This window comes from Drosophila miranda, assembly GCF_003369915.1.
Source record: "Drosophila miranda strain MSH22 chromosome Y unlocalized genomic scaffold, D.miranda_PacBio2.1 Contig_Y3_pilon, whole genome shotgun sequence".
Taxonomy (NCBI): domain Eukaryota; kingdom Metazoa; phylum Arthropoda; class Insecta; order Diptera; family Drosophilidae; genus Drosophila; species Drosophila miranda.
The window spans coordinates 8,747,392-8,763,080 of record NW_022881625.1 but is presented as its reverse complement, the minus strand read 5'-3'; the positions used below and the strand labels follow the sequence as shown (position 1 = coordinate 8,763,080).

The window sequence follows — 15,689 nt, the reverse complement described above, 5'->3', positions numbered from 1 at the left end:
GTGTTTCACTTGTATGTCTTTGAGGTGAAATATTCCTAAGTTTTTACCCTGTTCGTTCTTTCTTTTGATAATAGGATGAGCCAACTCGTCTAGATACCACGGCTGAAATAAAAACCGGCGCTAACTTTGCATTGAACTTTTTAATAGCATTGCTTTGGCAGAAATTGCGGGCAAGTACTGGCTCTCCAACCTTAAACTCTACTTTCCGACAGCGTAGATTATATCGCCTAGCATTTTGTTCATGTGACTCTTTCACCTTTTTCTTTGCCGATTCGCAAATAAATTGTAGTGCTTCCGGATAACTAATGCGGCTATCCTCCGATAAGAGTCTTAAGTGGCGAAGCAACTCATAGTCTTTGCCAATGAGCTACATACTCACGTATTTGCTTGTTCATTTTTGGCCAAAACAAATATCTTTTAATCTTTTCGATGGTTTTCCCTACTCCACTGTAGGCGGCATTGGGCGGGTCATGGGCCCGTGAGATTACACCTTGGGTGAGTTCCCTAGGAATCCACAATTTCCAAGATAGATTATCTACACCATTATTTCCCTGATCAGGTTCGGTTCTTTTGTAGACAAAATCACTGAGAATCTTCAAGTCTGGTAATTTGTCTTGCTTAGCGCGAATATTATCAATTAAGGTCATATATTCTGGTGATTTAAATTCTGCGGCAGATAGATCAACTATCGGACCCTGCTCTTCCATTTCAGAAACAGTAATTTCCTCTTTACGCGATAGGGCATCCGCTACCACGTTTAGTGAGCCCTTCCGGTGCGTTATCTCAAAAGAGAATCCCTGTAGTTTTATGGCCCATCGAGCTAATCTACCAGACAACTCCTTCTGACGCATAAGCCATTGTAATGAGGCATGATCGGTTATCACCTCGAATGCCTGACCTTCTACATAAGCACGAAACTTTTTAATTCCCTTTATCACCGCTAAACATTCTAATTCCGTGACTGAGTAGTTTTTCTGAGCTTTAGATAGCTTCTCGGACATGAATGCTACGGGTAATTCTTCTCCTTCTTCGTTTTTCTGAGCTAACACACAACCAATTCCTACAGTACTAGCATCACATAACAGCAAAACGGGTTTTGAGAAATCAGGAGTAGACAAAATGGGAGCTGACGTCAAGCACTGTTTAAGTTTTTCAAATGCCTGATTGGCCAAAGGGTTCCACGCATACGCTTTCTGTGAGGGCGCAACTTACCGTTGCATAATTGTCGACGAAACGACGGTACCACCCAGCAAGACCAAGGAATCGTCGCAATTGTTTCACCGTCTTGGGAACGGGGAATTCTTTAATAGCTTCAATTTTACTCGGATCCGTCTTTACCTGTCCGTATCCAATGATGAACCCCAGATACTTAATCTCACGCATGCAAAAGTGCGATTTGGCAATGTTTATCGTAAGATTAGCCTTTCGTAAGTGTACTGCAACTTCTCTCAGTAACATTAAATGGGATTCGAAATCGTCTGATAAAATTAGTAAGTCATCGAGGTAAACAAACACTCTCGTACGCAAGTTAGCAGGTATTACCTGCTGTATTGATACAGCGGTCGGTTAGGTATGGTAAACGCGGTGTATTGGCGTGAAGACTCCTCTATGGGAATTTGCCAATAAGCATGCTTCATATCGAGTCCCGTTATGTATTTGGCAGGTGGCAATCGACTGAGTATCCCATCTATGTGGGGAAGAGGGTATGCATCTTTTCGGGTATATTTGTTGATCTCTCGAGAATCAAGGCATAACCTATTCTTGCTCCCTTTCTTTACTAGGACGCAATTTCTACTCCATGGACTATTTGAAGGTTCTATCACGCCCAGCTTAATCATCTTCTCTACTTTTTCGAACATCACTTTCTCTTTCGCGGGGGAAATGGGCCAATGTCGTTGTTTGACGGGTACTTCGGCATTGATTACCATAGAATGTTGTATTAGGTGTGTACGACCTAGTCCGTCGCATTCATATGACGGGAAGGTTCTTATTACCGCCTCTAATTGGTTCCTTTGTTCTTCATTTAGGGAATGCATTTTAGGCGTTTCGTTCATAATCGTGTCGTCTCTATTCTCCAAACAGCTCACAGTTCCTTCTCGGGTCAATAATTGGGATAGAAGACCGAAATCTTTCCAAAAGTCAACTCCTAAATAAACATCTTGCTTTAAATCTGGTATGATAAAGAACTCTACTTCCTTAACTATTTTACGGAATTCAATCGGGACCACCAATTTGGACACTACGGTACAAGCTTCGTTGCTGGCAGTGCGTATGGTTCCCAAACACTTCTGAGACTGTGGGTGATGTGCTAAAAAGGTTGCTGCTCTCCCACCCAAACAACTAATGGTTGCTCCTGAATCCAGCAAAGCCTTATAAGTTTGCCCTTCGATCATTACCTCCGTGTACAATCGGTTATCTGAACTCAGAATAACTGCTGAGACTAAACGTTTTCGAACAGATTGGACCTTTTTCCAGAACGCTCGTCTCCGGACCGTCGATCGTTTGGGCTTAACTATCAATTTAAACCACGTATTCACATTTTCTGAATCTAACTCTTTGCTCTCCATCGTTTGAGTCGCTACATCTATACCTGTACAAATATGGTGTGGTATCATATCCGGTTTTACGTCAACTACCCCTTCGGAAAGCCCTCTAAAGGTAGTTGGTTTACTTTCGTTTAGTTGCTGTGCTTGGTCGGATGTACTGACTGGGCTCCGGTCGGTACATCCCGTTTCAAGTTTTTCGCTGGGTTACATTTGACGCTTCGAGGTTTATAAATATCCTTAGCACCACACCCATAGCAGAAAATTCGCCTTTCTCCTAAACAATCATCAAAACGATGCCCTTCCTGGTCGTAGTTCCAGCATACTAGTTTCTTACGATAAATCTGCGAAACGTCTTCTTCCTCCATATCTTCATTGTCCGTAAGTATTTCTGCTACATTCGGTTTGCTGAATTTACCTCGTGGAAAAGGGTTATGGTTGTCTTTACAGAAGTTTTCATGCTTGCGAACTTCTTCTCTCAGGCCAGTTCGATCGCTGATTTTGAGATGCAAGAGTTCATATCTGAGGGCCGTTTTTGCGTTACGTTTTAAAATGTCTACTAACTTATTTTCGCTAACCTCGTGTGAGAGCCTGGACACTAATTCTTCGACGGCCGTCTGGTAATCGTCAAACGATTCACCCTCTCTCTGACGGCGTTTTCTAATCAACTCCCACAAGTCGAAATCATCTTTAGCATCATCGAATCGTTGTCTGAACGAGGCAGAAAAAGTTTGCCAAGAAAACTGTGGGTTCTTTCTATGGAAGTTCCAAAACCAATCGCTGGCTTTAGACGAGAAAAGCAGATGCATATTGTCACAGAGTAATTCGTAATCGTTATTTAAAGTGGAGGATGTAAGTGAACGAACCCTGTACAGGAATTCGTCGACGTGCATAGCGTCTTTGGATCCGTCAAATTTTAGTCGCCAACTGGCTAAGATATTAGCGGCCTTCCCAGGAGCTATTGCCCTGTTAGAGACATTTGGATGTGGTAATCCCCTTTCCCTTCCATTTTCTGAAGACAACGAGTTTCCTGTTATATTAGGCTCGTGATTTTGCCTTGTCGCTTGCACAGGCGTGCTATCTGAAGCTATAGTCATCCTACCTAATTGTCCGCGTAGATTTTCTTCGATCAAATTCTTAACGAATGAACTTAGCTCCACCATCATATCTTTCTGCTCACCTTTTATCAGGGCTTGTATAACCTCAAGGGTTCTTTCCGACATATCTCCTTCGCCCGACCTATGGCTGATACTGCCCAAAGAATTATCCCGAAATTGTTGAGACTGTTGAGATGTAGTTCCCCGTCCCTGTTTAGGCCTAGCCCCTCTTGACTTTTGAAGTCCTCTCTCTGAAGCGTTTGACTCCGGGTTGGATCCCCCTTCTAACGGCACTATACCCGAACCCATGTCGGGTGGTAATTCGGCTGCTAGAGTATTCTCATCAAACGAAAGTTCCTCCGGATTCAACTCCGCCCTACATACGGGGCAATTTCTGTTATTTTTCACGAATTCTTTCATGCAAGTATCATGATACCTGTGCCCACAAGATGCAGTACATATTAGTTGACTTCTTCTTATGGCTTCTTGACATATACCACAGATCTGGGCGTCCACGTCACCCGACGCCTTGCCCCCTGGGGTACGTTGTACTGGTGACATGTTAAGGTAACCCAGTAATACGAGTTCTGATCACTAAATGTGGAAATCCCTAATTATAGGACCAAAGCTTCAATAAATTCTACAAAATTTTCCTAAATACCCAATATTTGTCCTTTTCGAGCTTGACTCCGTCCGATATACGCTTTCTCTTGTCGCCGGAATATAACCTCAATGAAATCTAATTTGGTCTATGGTATGTTTATGTGGTCAGTAACCTTGGCAATGGCTAATTTCCAAATCTATATCTAGAAAATTAGACTTCCGAAAGCCATCGATACTCTTTCCTCATAAACTCTTTTGGGGTTATCCTATTATAATTTGGCCGACCTATCCGCCTTTGTGAATAGCTGTCGTATATTCGCAAATTAATTCTGGTAACAAAAAAAAAATATCAGTTTCCATCCCTTGCTACCTGGCGGATTCTATTTGGTTAGGTATTCCGAAACTCAGAATCTTAAACCCAAAATTCCATCAATATCCTCCGTTACAGTAGTTGGACGGGAAGTATTAATTTTAATGTGGAATTTAAAATTGCAACGAGCAAAGTTTTTGGGGGTTTTAACCAGTAGTAACTCGTACTCTGGCCCCACGTTGGGCGCCAATCTATGTAATGTGCCAGAAATTCATATTCGTAGAGGTGTGAGATTGTATGTACGGATGGAGGTTGTACATACTTTTTTTGACGGTCAGACACCAATAGTATAGCAGGATTTCGGAACGTGTACCTTTAGCTATGCTCTAACTAGCTCGCCGGAATGTCGTGGGATCTTTCCTACTCTCCTCTCTGCTATACGAAAACATTCGCAAAGATGTTTTAGGTACACTTGATTTAATGTTCAAAAGGAACTCTACAAAAGAAATCAAAAAGAAAGAATGTGAATTTTAACTAACTGGTTAATCGACTACCGACAAATAGTCAGGCTATATTCCGTCGCTCTTGGGGAACTCAGATGACTTTGACCCCTTCTCTACCCTCCCTACCTTTGTATGCCGTTTAATCGACAGCATAACCCTAATCGAGCGCATCTCTATTTGATCATCGGTTTAATGTTCCATTATTATCTACTAATTATATAGTTATATGTGTATATGTATATAGGACTTATGTGTAGAGAATATGGCGTAAAAGAAATTAAATTGGAAAGAAGAGAAAAATATGATAATTATATAACTAGAAGGCAAACGTGAAAGAAAAATTAGTAGCCGATCCGCTTTAAATTATGGCACGGAGATGGTTGTTTCATATACCGGAATAGAAGTTTTATAAGACAGATATACATTTCGAAAATACTCGAGAATTCCGTTTAAGGAAGTTCGTAACTCACTCATACTTTATACGAATTATCCGGCGTGTCCGTTGAGCTCAAGGGGCGACGTAGGAACATATTCTGAGGAAGGGAGAAAAATTATGAATATACAGGTCTTCACTTCTAATTCGGATGAAACACCGATTTTCTTTACATTTCCATACCCGTACGACGACGATTTGCCACTCAACATCTGATCTTAAAAAAAATGTGGTTTTCATTTGCGCTAATTTCTAATTATGGGTAATTATATACATTATTGTTTTTTTTTTTTCTTTTTAAATCTATACAATACAAAAATAGTTAGTGCGTAGCCTAATCTTTAATAAATGGAAAATCTCATGACGAGACTCAAAACTAATACTTTGGTACATTTTCACACGACGACTATTAAACGGCAGTGTGGATCGCCGCAGAATGATGTTTTATTTTCACAGTTTGAGAACCACTCCACACACTGCGAAGAACTACATGCGAAAGCCTTAGCCGCGCGCTTAATTCATAAGCGAGAAGGGTGACGAGCGCGGCATATTAGTTTCTCCGAATTCGCAAGAAAACCATTCTTCTCGTCTTACTCCAAAATGTACTTCAGCTCAAGTATGCCTCCACATAACTTCGGGTTTCACTCTAGTATATCTTCGGACGGCTCGTTGGTTTATGTAGATGCTGGTTCCTGGGAAATCCGAGGTCTTTCCCAGATCTACTAAGAAATCGATGGACTTTGACGACCTCGTTCTTGGAGGGGGGGTCAATTGGTTTTTCTTTCCCAGTGTCGAACGTAGTAAGATTTCCAGCCCTATGATACGAGACTGTTAAAGCTGTGTCACTATTGTAAGGTCCAAATACCTTTTATTTTTTCTTAATCCAAAAGGAATAATGTAGTCCACCAGAACTTCAATTTACTTGGCACGTGTTTGATTGCACAACGTTTTCAAATTCACTTGGATCTATATATTTGTATAAAAAGACACATCCGAATTCGCACAGCTTCACTATAGCAATGATCTAGCCAGAAGTTCTATTACTTGCATTAGCCCTTACGATCGGAACTTTACCTTCCACAACCAACGGGGTAATCGTACGATTTTAGACAAAGCTTACACCTTGCTTCCCTAGATAACGGAGTAATCGTACGATGCTAAGCAAAGCTTACACATAGCTTCCACGACTAACGGAGTAATCGTATGAATTTTTATTTGCGTTTTATGTTTGATTTGATTTTTTGTACCTTTATCTGTTAATCTCTGTTTCATTTATTTTCGATGTTGGCCCAATAAAAATTAAATTACTTCCAAGAAGGACAACCGAACCAAAAAAAACGAGGGGGAACGTTGTGAGTTGCTGCGGACACCGCAACTCTACAGTTATACCCGATACTAAGTCAGTATGGCTCTCCTCCGGCAGACGCCGCTAATATTAAACGACACGACAAAGAGTGCGTGCGAGAGAGACAGAAAATCAGTCTGAGCGTAACGTCGGGCGCTGCGTAGCCAGTGCAAATGGATTTGTTCCTTTTGGCTATAAAAATTATCTGATCTGGTCCAGATTCAGCAATCTGATAGACATGGTCGTTATCTATGATTCTGCGTTTTTAGTTTTCTCGAATGTGCAATATTGTGGATGCAACAGATTTTCGTCCTTTGTGGGGGCGGAAGGGGGTGGGGCGAAATTCTGAGATATACGTTTTATAGTGAGGTCTAACAGAAGTGCGGATACCAAATTTGGTTACTCCAGCCTTAATAGTCTCTGAGATTTGTGGATGCCCCAGATTTTCGTCCTTTGCGGGGGCGGAAGGGGGTGTGGCGAAATTTGGACACGAAACGGTCAAGGTCCGATATCACAGGAGTGTGGATACCACATTTGGTTGCTCTGGCTCTTATAGGTTCTGAGATCTTTGAACTCATATTTTGAAATTGGCAAAACCGACCATGAAACCTGTGTGTTAGAGAGAGACAGAGCGAGTTAGAATGAAATTGTTTTCTTGATTCTGGCTATAATAATTATACGATCTGGTTGAGATCTTACATTCTAAAACATACAGTCATCCTCTACGATTCTGCGTTTTTGGTTTTATCGTATCTTTAAAAATGTGGATGCCACAGATTTTCGTCCTTTGTGGGGTTTTGAAATATTTTTGTAGCAGTGACATATCACAGAAGTCTGGATCCAAAACATCGTTGCTCTAGCTCTTATAGTCTTTGAGCACTAGGCGCTGAAGGGGACGGACAGACGGACGGACGGACAGACGGACAGACGGACAGACAGACATGGCTCAATCGACTCGGCTATTGATGCTGATCAAGAATATATATACTTTATGGGGTCGGAAACGATTCCTTCTGGACGTTACACACATCCACTTTTACCACAAATCTAATATACCCCAATACTCATTTTGAGTATCGGGTATAATAACAAGATATAAAAAAGCGCTAAAGATTAGCTTGTTTATATTATTATCAGGCCCAAAACTTTCGGCAGTCTACCGACCATTCCATGCCCAATAAATAGCAGTCTATATTAAAAAAATATGGCAAACGTTTACAATTATTTCTGTTTGACATTCGCACGCTCCCGCGAACGTGTTTTGGCACTCTCTCTCTCTCTTGTTCTGTTTGTGCTCTGTTATCGGTCAGCTCTTTTTCAACAAAGCTCTCGCAGGCCTTTCAAATAGCTAGCTAATGGAATGATTTAGCAGTATAGCTCTGGCAGTGAATGAATTAAGTTCCTAACAAGCAAAATGTTGAAAGTGCGCAGCGGTCTATCTATAATTCAGGCGCAAAAAGCAGCCTCCTCTGTCAGCAGTCCGCTGGTAAATATATAGTATACATATAGATCCGATATGACAGTGATATACGTTTTTAAATCTCTTGTAGCGTTGGCAGACCACAGCAGCTGTAGCAGAGCCCAGAAATGATGCTAGTACATTTTTTCTGTCTACTGTTTGGAATTTTATTCCTGGAGGAAAATATAGCAAACTGGACATTGTGAAATTGTTCAAAGCTTTGCAAGACGACTATGGAAACATATTATATTTACCAGGTATGATGGGAGGTACGTCATACCTGATGACTCACAATCCCAAGGACTTCGAGGTCGTGTTCCGGAACGAAGGAGTGTGGCCGCATCGGCCTGGCAGCGATACTCTTCGCTATCATCGGAAGACTCATAGAAAGGATTTCTTCCAGGGAGTGGAGGGAACTTTACCCACACAAGGAAAAACCTGGAGCGACTTTCGATCGGCTGTAAATCCTATCCTAATGCAGCCGAAGAACGTGCGGCTTTACTATAAGAAGATGTCCCAAGTGAACCAGGAGTTTGTGCAACGGTGCGTATGACTGATAATAAATCCCTGTTTACGCTCAAGTATGTTCTCCCCCTTCACAGTATTAAAGCACTCCGTGATATCGATACCCAGGAAGCTCCAGATGATTTCTTAAGCGTTATAAATCGGTGGACTCTCGAGTCAGTCTCTGTGGTGGCTCTGGACAAGCAGTTGGGACTGCTCAAAGAGTCGGGCGATAACGACCAGGCTGTGTTACTTTTCAAGTACCTGGACGATTTTTTTGAATTAACAGCCGATCTGGAGATGAAGCCCTCCATCTGGCGTTACGTTAAAACACCCAAGCTAATAAAGCTAATGAAGTCCCTAGATGGCGTTCAAGAAATAACTTCAGCGTATGTAGACGAAGCTATAGAGCGTCTAGAGAAAGAGGCCAAGGAGGGTGTTGTCCGCCCTGAGAGCGAGCAGAGTGTACTGGAAAAGCTGCTCAAGATCGACAAAAAGGTGGCGACGGTTATGGCCATGGACATGCTAATGGCCGGAGTGGATACCGTGATAGTCTGTTGTTCTCATACTTACCCTTATCTCATACATCCTTTTTTTCCAGACCTCAAGTACCTTTACAGCGGCCTTGCTGTGCCTTGCCAAGAATCCGGAGAAGCAGGCCGTACTCCGAGAAGAGGTGATGAAGGTTCTACCCGAGAAGGACTCCGAATTCACTGAGGCATCGATGAAGAACGTTCCCTATCTACGTGCCTGCATCAAAGAGTCACAACGGATCTATCCTTTGGTCATCGGCAATGGCCGATTTCTCAATCGGGACAGCGTTTTGAGCGGATACCAAGTGCCAGCTGGTACCTGTTTGTCGATGGTTCCCCTGAGCTTGCTATCAAGCGAGGAGCACTTCCCCAAGGCTGCTGAGTTCCTGCCAGAACGTTGGATTCGTAACGCCACAGACTCCAACGGGCAATGCCCGGAAAATGACTTGAAGCTGAAGAATCCGTTTGTGTTCTTGCCCTTCGGATTTGGACCCCGGATGTGCGTTGGAAAGCGCATCGTGGACATGGAGCTCGAGCTGGGCATCGCTCGACTCATTCGGAACTTTAGCATCGAGTTCAATCATCCCACGGAGAACGCTTTCCGCTCCTCCCTGATCAATTTGCCCAACAGTAAACACATTTCACATCCTAAATTATCTTTACAACTGGAAAACCTTGAAGGAACTTATTTGCAATATAAAGTAGGTGTTTTTTTGGCCGCACGTCAATCAGAATCAACTTGTTTTGTGCTTTGAGGCATGAGGCAAATCAAGCACACAAAATTTTCATTGTGCAATTTGTGCCAACACGAGAGGCGTCACTTATCTGTGCGGAGGCATTTTCCTTGAGCAACACATTGTGCAATCGAAATCCTGCCCACATCACATAAATTCCTTCCATTCGCGAATACAAGACCCATTCCTATTGGCTATGGTTGACCCAATCTCCATCAAGGGAGAGATCCTTGAGATGACTGGCGAGCATGTGGAGCAGCTCCATTCAATGTGGTCCCTCATGTTCGAGCCGAAGACATGCGAGGACTTTCTGCACAAACTCAAGGCGCACGCGGATAATTTCTATACGGATCTGCTGACCGAGTCGCGGGAGAAGCAGGCGGCCATCCTGGATGACATAGCCGCACTCCGAGCCGAGGCCAGCGACCTCACCCGACTCCTCCATGAGACGGTGGACATTGGTCAGAGGCCCGACGATGTGCCACTGATCACATTGCAGCTGAAGCTGGACAAAAGCATTGAGCATCTGCGCGAGGAGCTCTCGAAACGTCGGGCGGAGATCGGGGAGCTGCTGCTCCAGCAGGAGCAGCTCTGCGAAGAGCTGGGCGCACTGCCGCTCCCTCTACTGGCGGACCCGCTGCCCCTGCCCGATGAGATGGACGGCTTTCGCGACCATCTCGACAACCTGCGCTCTCAGCGCGCAGTGCGTCAGACGGAGCTGGACCAGGAGCTGCGCTCCAAAATCCATGACATGCGCGAGAAGATCTACGTGCTGTGGGATCGCCTCCAGGAGACGGACGAAAGCGCAATGCGACGAGTGCGCGAGTTCACCGAGAATACGCAGCGCACCTATGACATCCTCCATTCAGAGCTGCAGCGCTGCCAGGCACTGCGCAGCCAGAACCTCAAGACGTTCATCGAGCAGCTGCGCGTCGAGATAAGCAAGTGGTGGGATCTAACGCTCAAGAGCCAGCAGGAGCGCAAGCGTTTCTCCAACTACTACAATAAGTATTACAACGAAGACTGTTGGAGCTGCACGAGCTGGAGCTGGATGATCTGAAGAGCTTCTACACGTGCAACAAGGAGATTTTCGATCTGTACGAGAGCCGTTCAGAACTTTGGTCCCGCATGCAGGCTCTAGAGGCAAAGGCCAACGAGCCGAATCGTTTAAACAATCGTGGCGGCCAGTTCCTTAAAGAGGAAAAGGAACGCAAGGCCATCACCTCGAAGCTATTCAAGATTGAGCAGCAGATCACTGAACTGGTGCACGCCTATGAGGTGCAATCGCATGGCCCGTTTCTGGTTTATGGCGAGAACATACTGGAGCTGATGGCTGGCGAATGGGAGAACTATCGGCAGGCCAAGCAGAGCTCGGCCCGCAAGAAGGCCCCGCCCACCACGAGGACGGGCAGCAGCAGCAAATTGATGATGCCACCGCCGACTGCCGGTTCAACGGCCCCTCGCACGCCCCGAACTTTGAAGAACATGTCCTCAATGTCGACCTCGACAATGTCGTTGCGCAAGACCCCAACAATCCAGCTGATCACTCCCAATATGACCAAGAGCACTGGGAATCTGCACAAGCGACTCAATCCATCAGCAGCCGCCAGCTCTTCGGGGTATCGGACTCCCAACGCCAAGCGCAGCCTCATGAGCTCTCTGAATTCGATACGCCCGTCGCCGTCTACCGCACAGCGGCTTTTGGTTTTTCTTTCCCAGTGTCGAACGTAGTAAGATTTCCAGCCCTATGATATGAGACTGTTAAAGCTGTGTCACTATTGTAAGGTCCAAATACCTTTTATTTTTTCTTAATCCAAAAGGAATAATGTAGTCCACCAGAACTTCAATTTACTTGGCACGTGTTTGATTGCACAACGTTTTCAAATTCACTTGGATCTATATATTTGTATAAAAAGACACATCCGAATTCGCACAGCTTCACTATAGCAATGATCTAGCCAGAAGTTCTATTACTTGCATTAGCCCTTACGATCGGAACTTTACCTTCCACAACCAACGGGGTAATCGTACGATTTTAGACAAAGCTTACACCTTGCTTCCCTAGATAACGGAGTAATCGTACGATGCTAAGCAAAGCTTACACATAGCTTCCACGACTAACGGAGTAATCGTATGAATTTTTATTTGCGTTTTATGTTTGATTTGATTTTTTGTACCTTTATCTGTTAATCTCTGTTTCATTTATTTTCGATGTTGGCCCAATAAAAATTAAATTACTTTCAAGAAGGACAACCGAACCAAAAAAAACGAGGGGGAACGTTGTGAGTTGCTGCGGAAACCGCGGCTCTACAGTTATACCCGATACTAAGTCAGTATGGCCCTCCTCCGGCAGACGCCGCTAATATTAAACGACACGACAAAGAGTGCGTGCGAGAGAGACAGAAAATCAGTCTGAGCGTAACGTCGGGCGCTGCGTAGCCAGTGCAAATGGATTTGTTCCTTTTGGCTATACAAATTATCTGATCTGGTCCAGATTCAGCAATCTGATAGATATGGTCGTTATCTATGATTCTGCGTTTTTAGTTTTCTCGAATGTGCAATATTGTGGATGCAACAGATTTTCTTCCTTTGTGGGGGCGGAAGGGGGTGGGGCGAAATTCTGAGATATACGTTTTATAGTGAGGTCTAACAGAAGTGCGGATACCAAATTTGGTTACTCCAGCCTTAATAGTCTCTGAGATTTGTGGATGCCCCAGATTTTCGTCCTTTGCGGGGGCGGAAGGGGTGTGGCGAAATTTGGACACGAAACGGTCAAGGTCCGATATCACAGGAGTGTGGATACCAAATTTGGTTGCTCTGGCTCTTATAGGTTCTGAGATCTTTGAACTCATATTTTGAAATTGGCAAAACCGACCATGAAACCTGTGTGTTAGAGAGAGACAGAGCGAGTAAGAATGAAATTGTTTTCTTGATTCTGGCTATAATAATTATACGATCTGGTTGAGATCTTACATTCTAAAACATATAGTCATTCTCTACGATTCTGCGTTTTGGTTTTATCGTATCTTTAAAAATGTAGATGCCACAGATTTTCGTCCTTTGTGGGGTTTTGAAATATTTTTGTAGCAGTGACATATCACAGAAGTCTGGATACAAAACATCGTTGCTCTAGCTCTTATAGTCCTTGAGCACTAGGCGCTGAAGGGGACGGACAGACGGACGGACGGACAGACGGACAGACGGACGGACGGACAGACGGACAGACAGACATGGCTCAATCGACTCGGCTATTGATGCTGATCAAGAATATATATACTTTATGGGGTCGGAAACGATTCCTTCTGGACGTTACACACATCCACTTTTACCACAAATCTAATATACCCCAATACTCATTTTGAGTATCGGGTATAATAACAAGATATAAAAAAGCGCTAAAGATTAGCTTGTTTATATTATTATCAGGCCCAAAACTTTCGGCAGTCTACCGACCATTCCATGCCCAATAAATAGCAGTCTATATTAAAAAAATATGGCAAACGTTTACAATTATTTCTGTTTGACATTCGCACCCTCCCGCGAACGTGTTTTGGCACTCTCTCTCTCTCTTGTTCTGTTTGTGCTCTGTTATCGGTCAGCTCTTTTTGCAACAAAGATCTCGCAGGCCTTTCAAATAGCTAGCTAATGGAATGATTTAGCAGTATAGCTCTGGCAGTGAATGAATTAAGTTCCTAACAAGCAAAATGTTGAAAGTGCGCAGCGGTCTATCTATAATTCAGGCGCAAAAAGCAGCCCTCTCTGTCAGCAGTCCGCTGGTAAATATATAGTATACATATAGATCCGATATGACAGTGATATACGTTTTTAAATCTCTTGTAGCGTTGGCAGACCACAGCAGCTGTAGCAGAGCCCAGAAATGATGCTAGTACAACTTTTCTGTCTACTGTTTGGAATTTTATGCCTGGAGGAAAATATAACAAACTGGACATTGTGAAATTGTTCAAAGCTTTGCAAGACGACTATGGAAACATATTATATTTACCAGGTATGATGGGAGGTACGTCATACCTGATGACTCACAATCCCAAGGACTTCGAGGTCGTGTTCCGGAACGAAGGAGTGTGGCCGCATCGGCCTGGCAGCGATACTCTTCGCTATCATCGGAAGACTCATAGAAAGGATTTCTTCCAGGGAGTGGAGGGAGCTTTACCCACACAAGGAAAAACCTGGAGCGACTTTCGATCGGCTGTAAATCCTATCCTAATGCAGCCGAAGAACGTGCGGCTTTACTATAAGAAGATGTCCCAAGTGAACCAGGAGTTTGTGCAACGGTGCGTATGACTGATAATAAATCCCTGTTTACGCTCAAGTATGTTCTCCCCCCTTCACAGTATTAAAGCACTCCGTGATATCGATACCCAGGAAGCTCCAGATGATTTCTTAAACGTTATAAATCGGTGGACTCTCGAGTCAGTCTCTGTGGTGGCTCTGGACAAGCAGTTGGGACTGCTCAAAGAGTCGGGCGATAACGACCAGGCTGTGTTACTTTTCAAGTACCTGGACGATTTTTTTGAATTAACAGCCGATCTGGAGATGAAGCCCTCCATCTGGCGTTACGTTAAAACACCCAAGCTAATGAAGCTAATGAAGTCCCTAGATGGCGTTCAAGAAATAACTTCAGCGTATGTAGACGAAGCTATAGAGCGTCTAGAGAAAGAGGCCAAGGAGGGTGTTGTCCGCCCTGAGAGCGAGCAGAGTGTACTGGAAAAGCTGCTCAAGATCGACAAAAAGGTGGCGACGGTTATGGCCATGGACATGCTACCGTACGTAGTCTGTTGTTCTCATACTTACCCTTATCTCATACATCCTTTTTTTCCAGACCTCAAGTACCTTTACAGCGGCCTTGCTGTGCCTTGCCAAGAATCCGGAGAAGCAGGCCGTACTCCGAGAAGAGGTGATGAAGGTTCTACCCGAGAAGGACTCCGAATTCACTGAGGCATCGATGAAGAACGTTCCCTATCTACGTGCCTGCATCAAAGAGTCACAACGGATATATCCTTTATTCATCAGCAATGGCCGATTTCTCAATCGGGACAGCGTTTTGAGCGGATACCAAGTGCCAGCTGGTACCTGTGTGTCGATGGTTCCCCTGAGCTTGCTATCAAGCGAGGAGCACTTCCCCAAGGCTGCTGAGTTCCTGCCAGAGCGTTGGATTCGTAACGCCACAGACTCCAACGGGCAATGCCCGGCAAATGACTTGAAGCTGAAGAATCCGTTTGTGTTCTTGCCCTTCGGATTTGGACCCCGGATGTGCGTTGGAAAGCGCATCGTGGACATGGAGCTCGAGCTGGGCATCGCTCGACTCTTTCGGAACTTTAGCATCGAGTTCAATCATCCCACGGAGAACGCTTTGCGCTCCTCCCTGATCAATTTGCCCAACAGTAAACACATTTCTCATCCTAAATTATCTTTACAACTGGAAAACCTTGAAGGAACTTATTTTCAATATAAAGTAGGTGTTTTTTTGGCCGCACGTCAATTAGAATCAACTTGTTTTGTGCTTTGAGGCATGAGGCAAATTAAGCACACAAAATTTTCATTGTGCAATTTGTGCCAACACGAGAGGCGTCACTTATCTGTGCGGAGGCATTTTCCTTGAGCAAC

General features: G+C 44.2%; 2 protein-coding genes across 2 annotated transcripts; both read left to right on the top strand.

The window, feature by feature from the left end:
• The first annotated feature begins 8,248 nt into the window (after positions 1-8,248).
• LOC117194819 (probable cytochrome P450 12a5, mitochondrial) lies at positions 8,249-10,091 on the top strand. Its single transcript, XM_033399301.1, has 4 exons — positions 8,249-8,320; positions 8,385-8,836; positions 8,896-9,343; positions 9,399-10,091. Exons 1-4 carry the CDS (start codon positions 8,249-8,251, stop codon positions 10,083-10,085), a joined length of 1,659 nt encoding a protein of 552 aa, XP_033255192.1. The 3' UTR covers positions 10,086-10,091.
• A 3,984-nt stretch (positions 10,092-14,075) lies between these two features.
• On the top strand, positions 14,076-15,591 carry LOC117194818 (probable cytochrome P450 12a5, mitochondrial). The gene is made up of 4 exons (XM_033399300.1): positions 14,076-14,356; positions 14,417-14,852; positions 14,905-15,466; positions 15,542-15,591. Exons 1-4 carry the CDS (start codon positions 14,076-14,078, stop codon positions 15,589-15,591), a joined length of 1,329 nt encoding a protein of 442 aa, XP_033255191.1.
• The last annotated feature ends 98 nt before the right edge of the window (positions 15,592-15,689 follow it).

Excerpts from the sequence above, each read along its gene's own strand:
- LOC117194819 (XM_033399301.1), top strand. The coding sequence starts at position 8,249 with ATGTTGAAAGTGCGCAGCGGTCTATCTATAATTCAGGCGCAAAAAGCA. Across the intron at positions 8,321-8,384 it reads CCTCTGTCAGCAGTCCGCTG|CGTTGGCAGACCACAGCAGC; the intron begins GTAAATATATAG and ends AATCTCTTGTAG. Across the intron at positions 9,344-9,398 it reads TAATGGCCGGAGTGGATACC|ACCTCAAGTACCTTTACAGC; the intron begins GTGATAGTCTGT and ends CTTTTTTTCCAG.
- LOC117194818 (XM_033399300.1), top strand. The coding sequence starts at position 14,076 with ATGGGAGGTACGTCATACCTGATGACTCACAATCCCAAGGACTTCGAG. Across the intron at positions 14,357-14,416 it reads AACCAGGAGTTTGTGCAACG|TATTAAAGCACTCCGTGATA; the intron begins GTGCGTATGACT and ends CCCCCTTCACAG. Across the intron at positions 15,467-15,541 it reads CCTGATCAATTTGCCCAACA|GTGTTTTTTTGGCCGCACGT; the intron begins GTAAACACATTT and ends AATATAAAGTAG.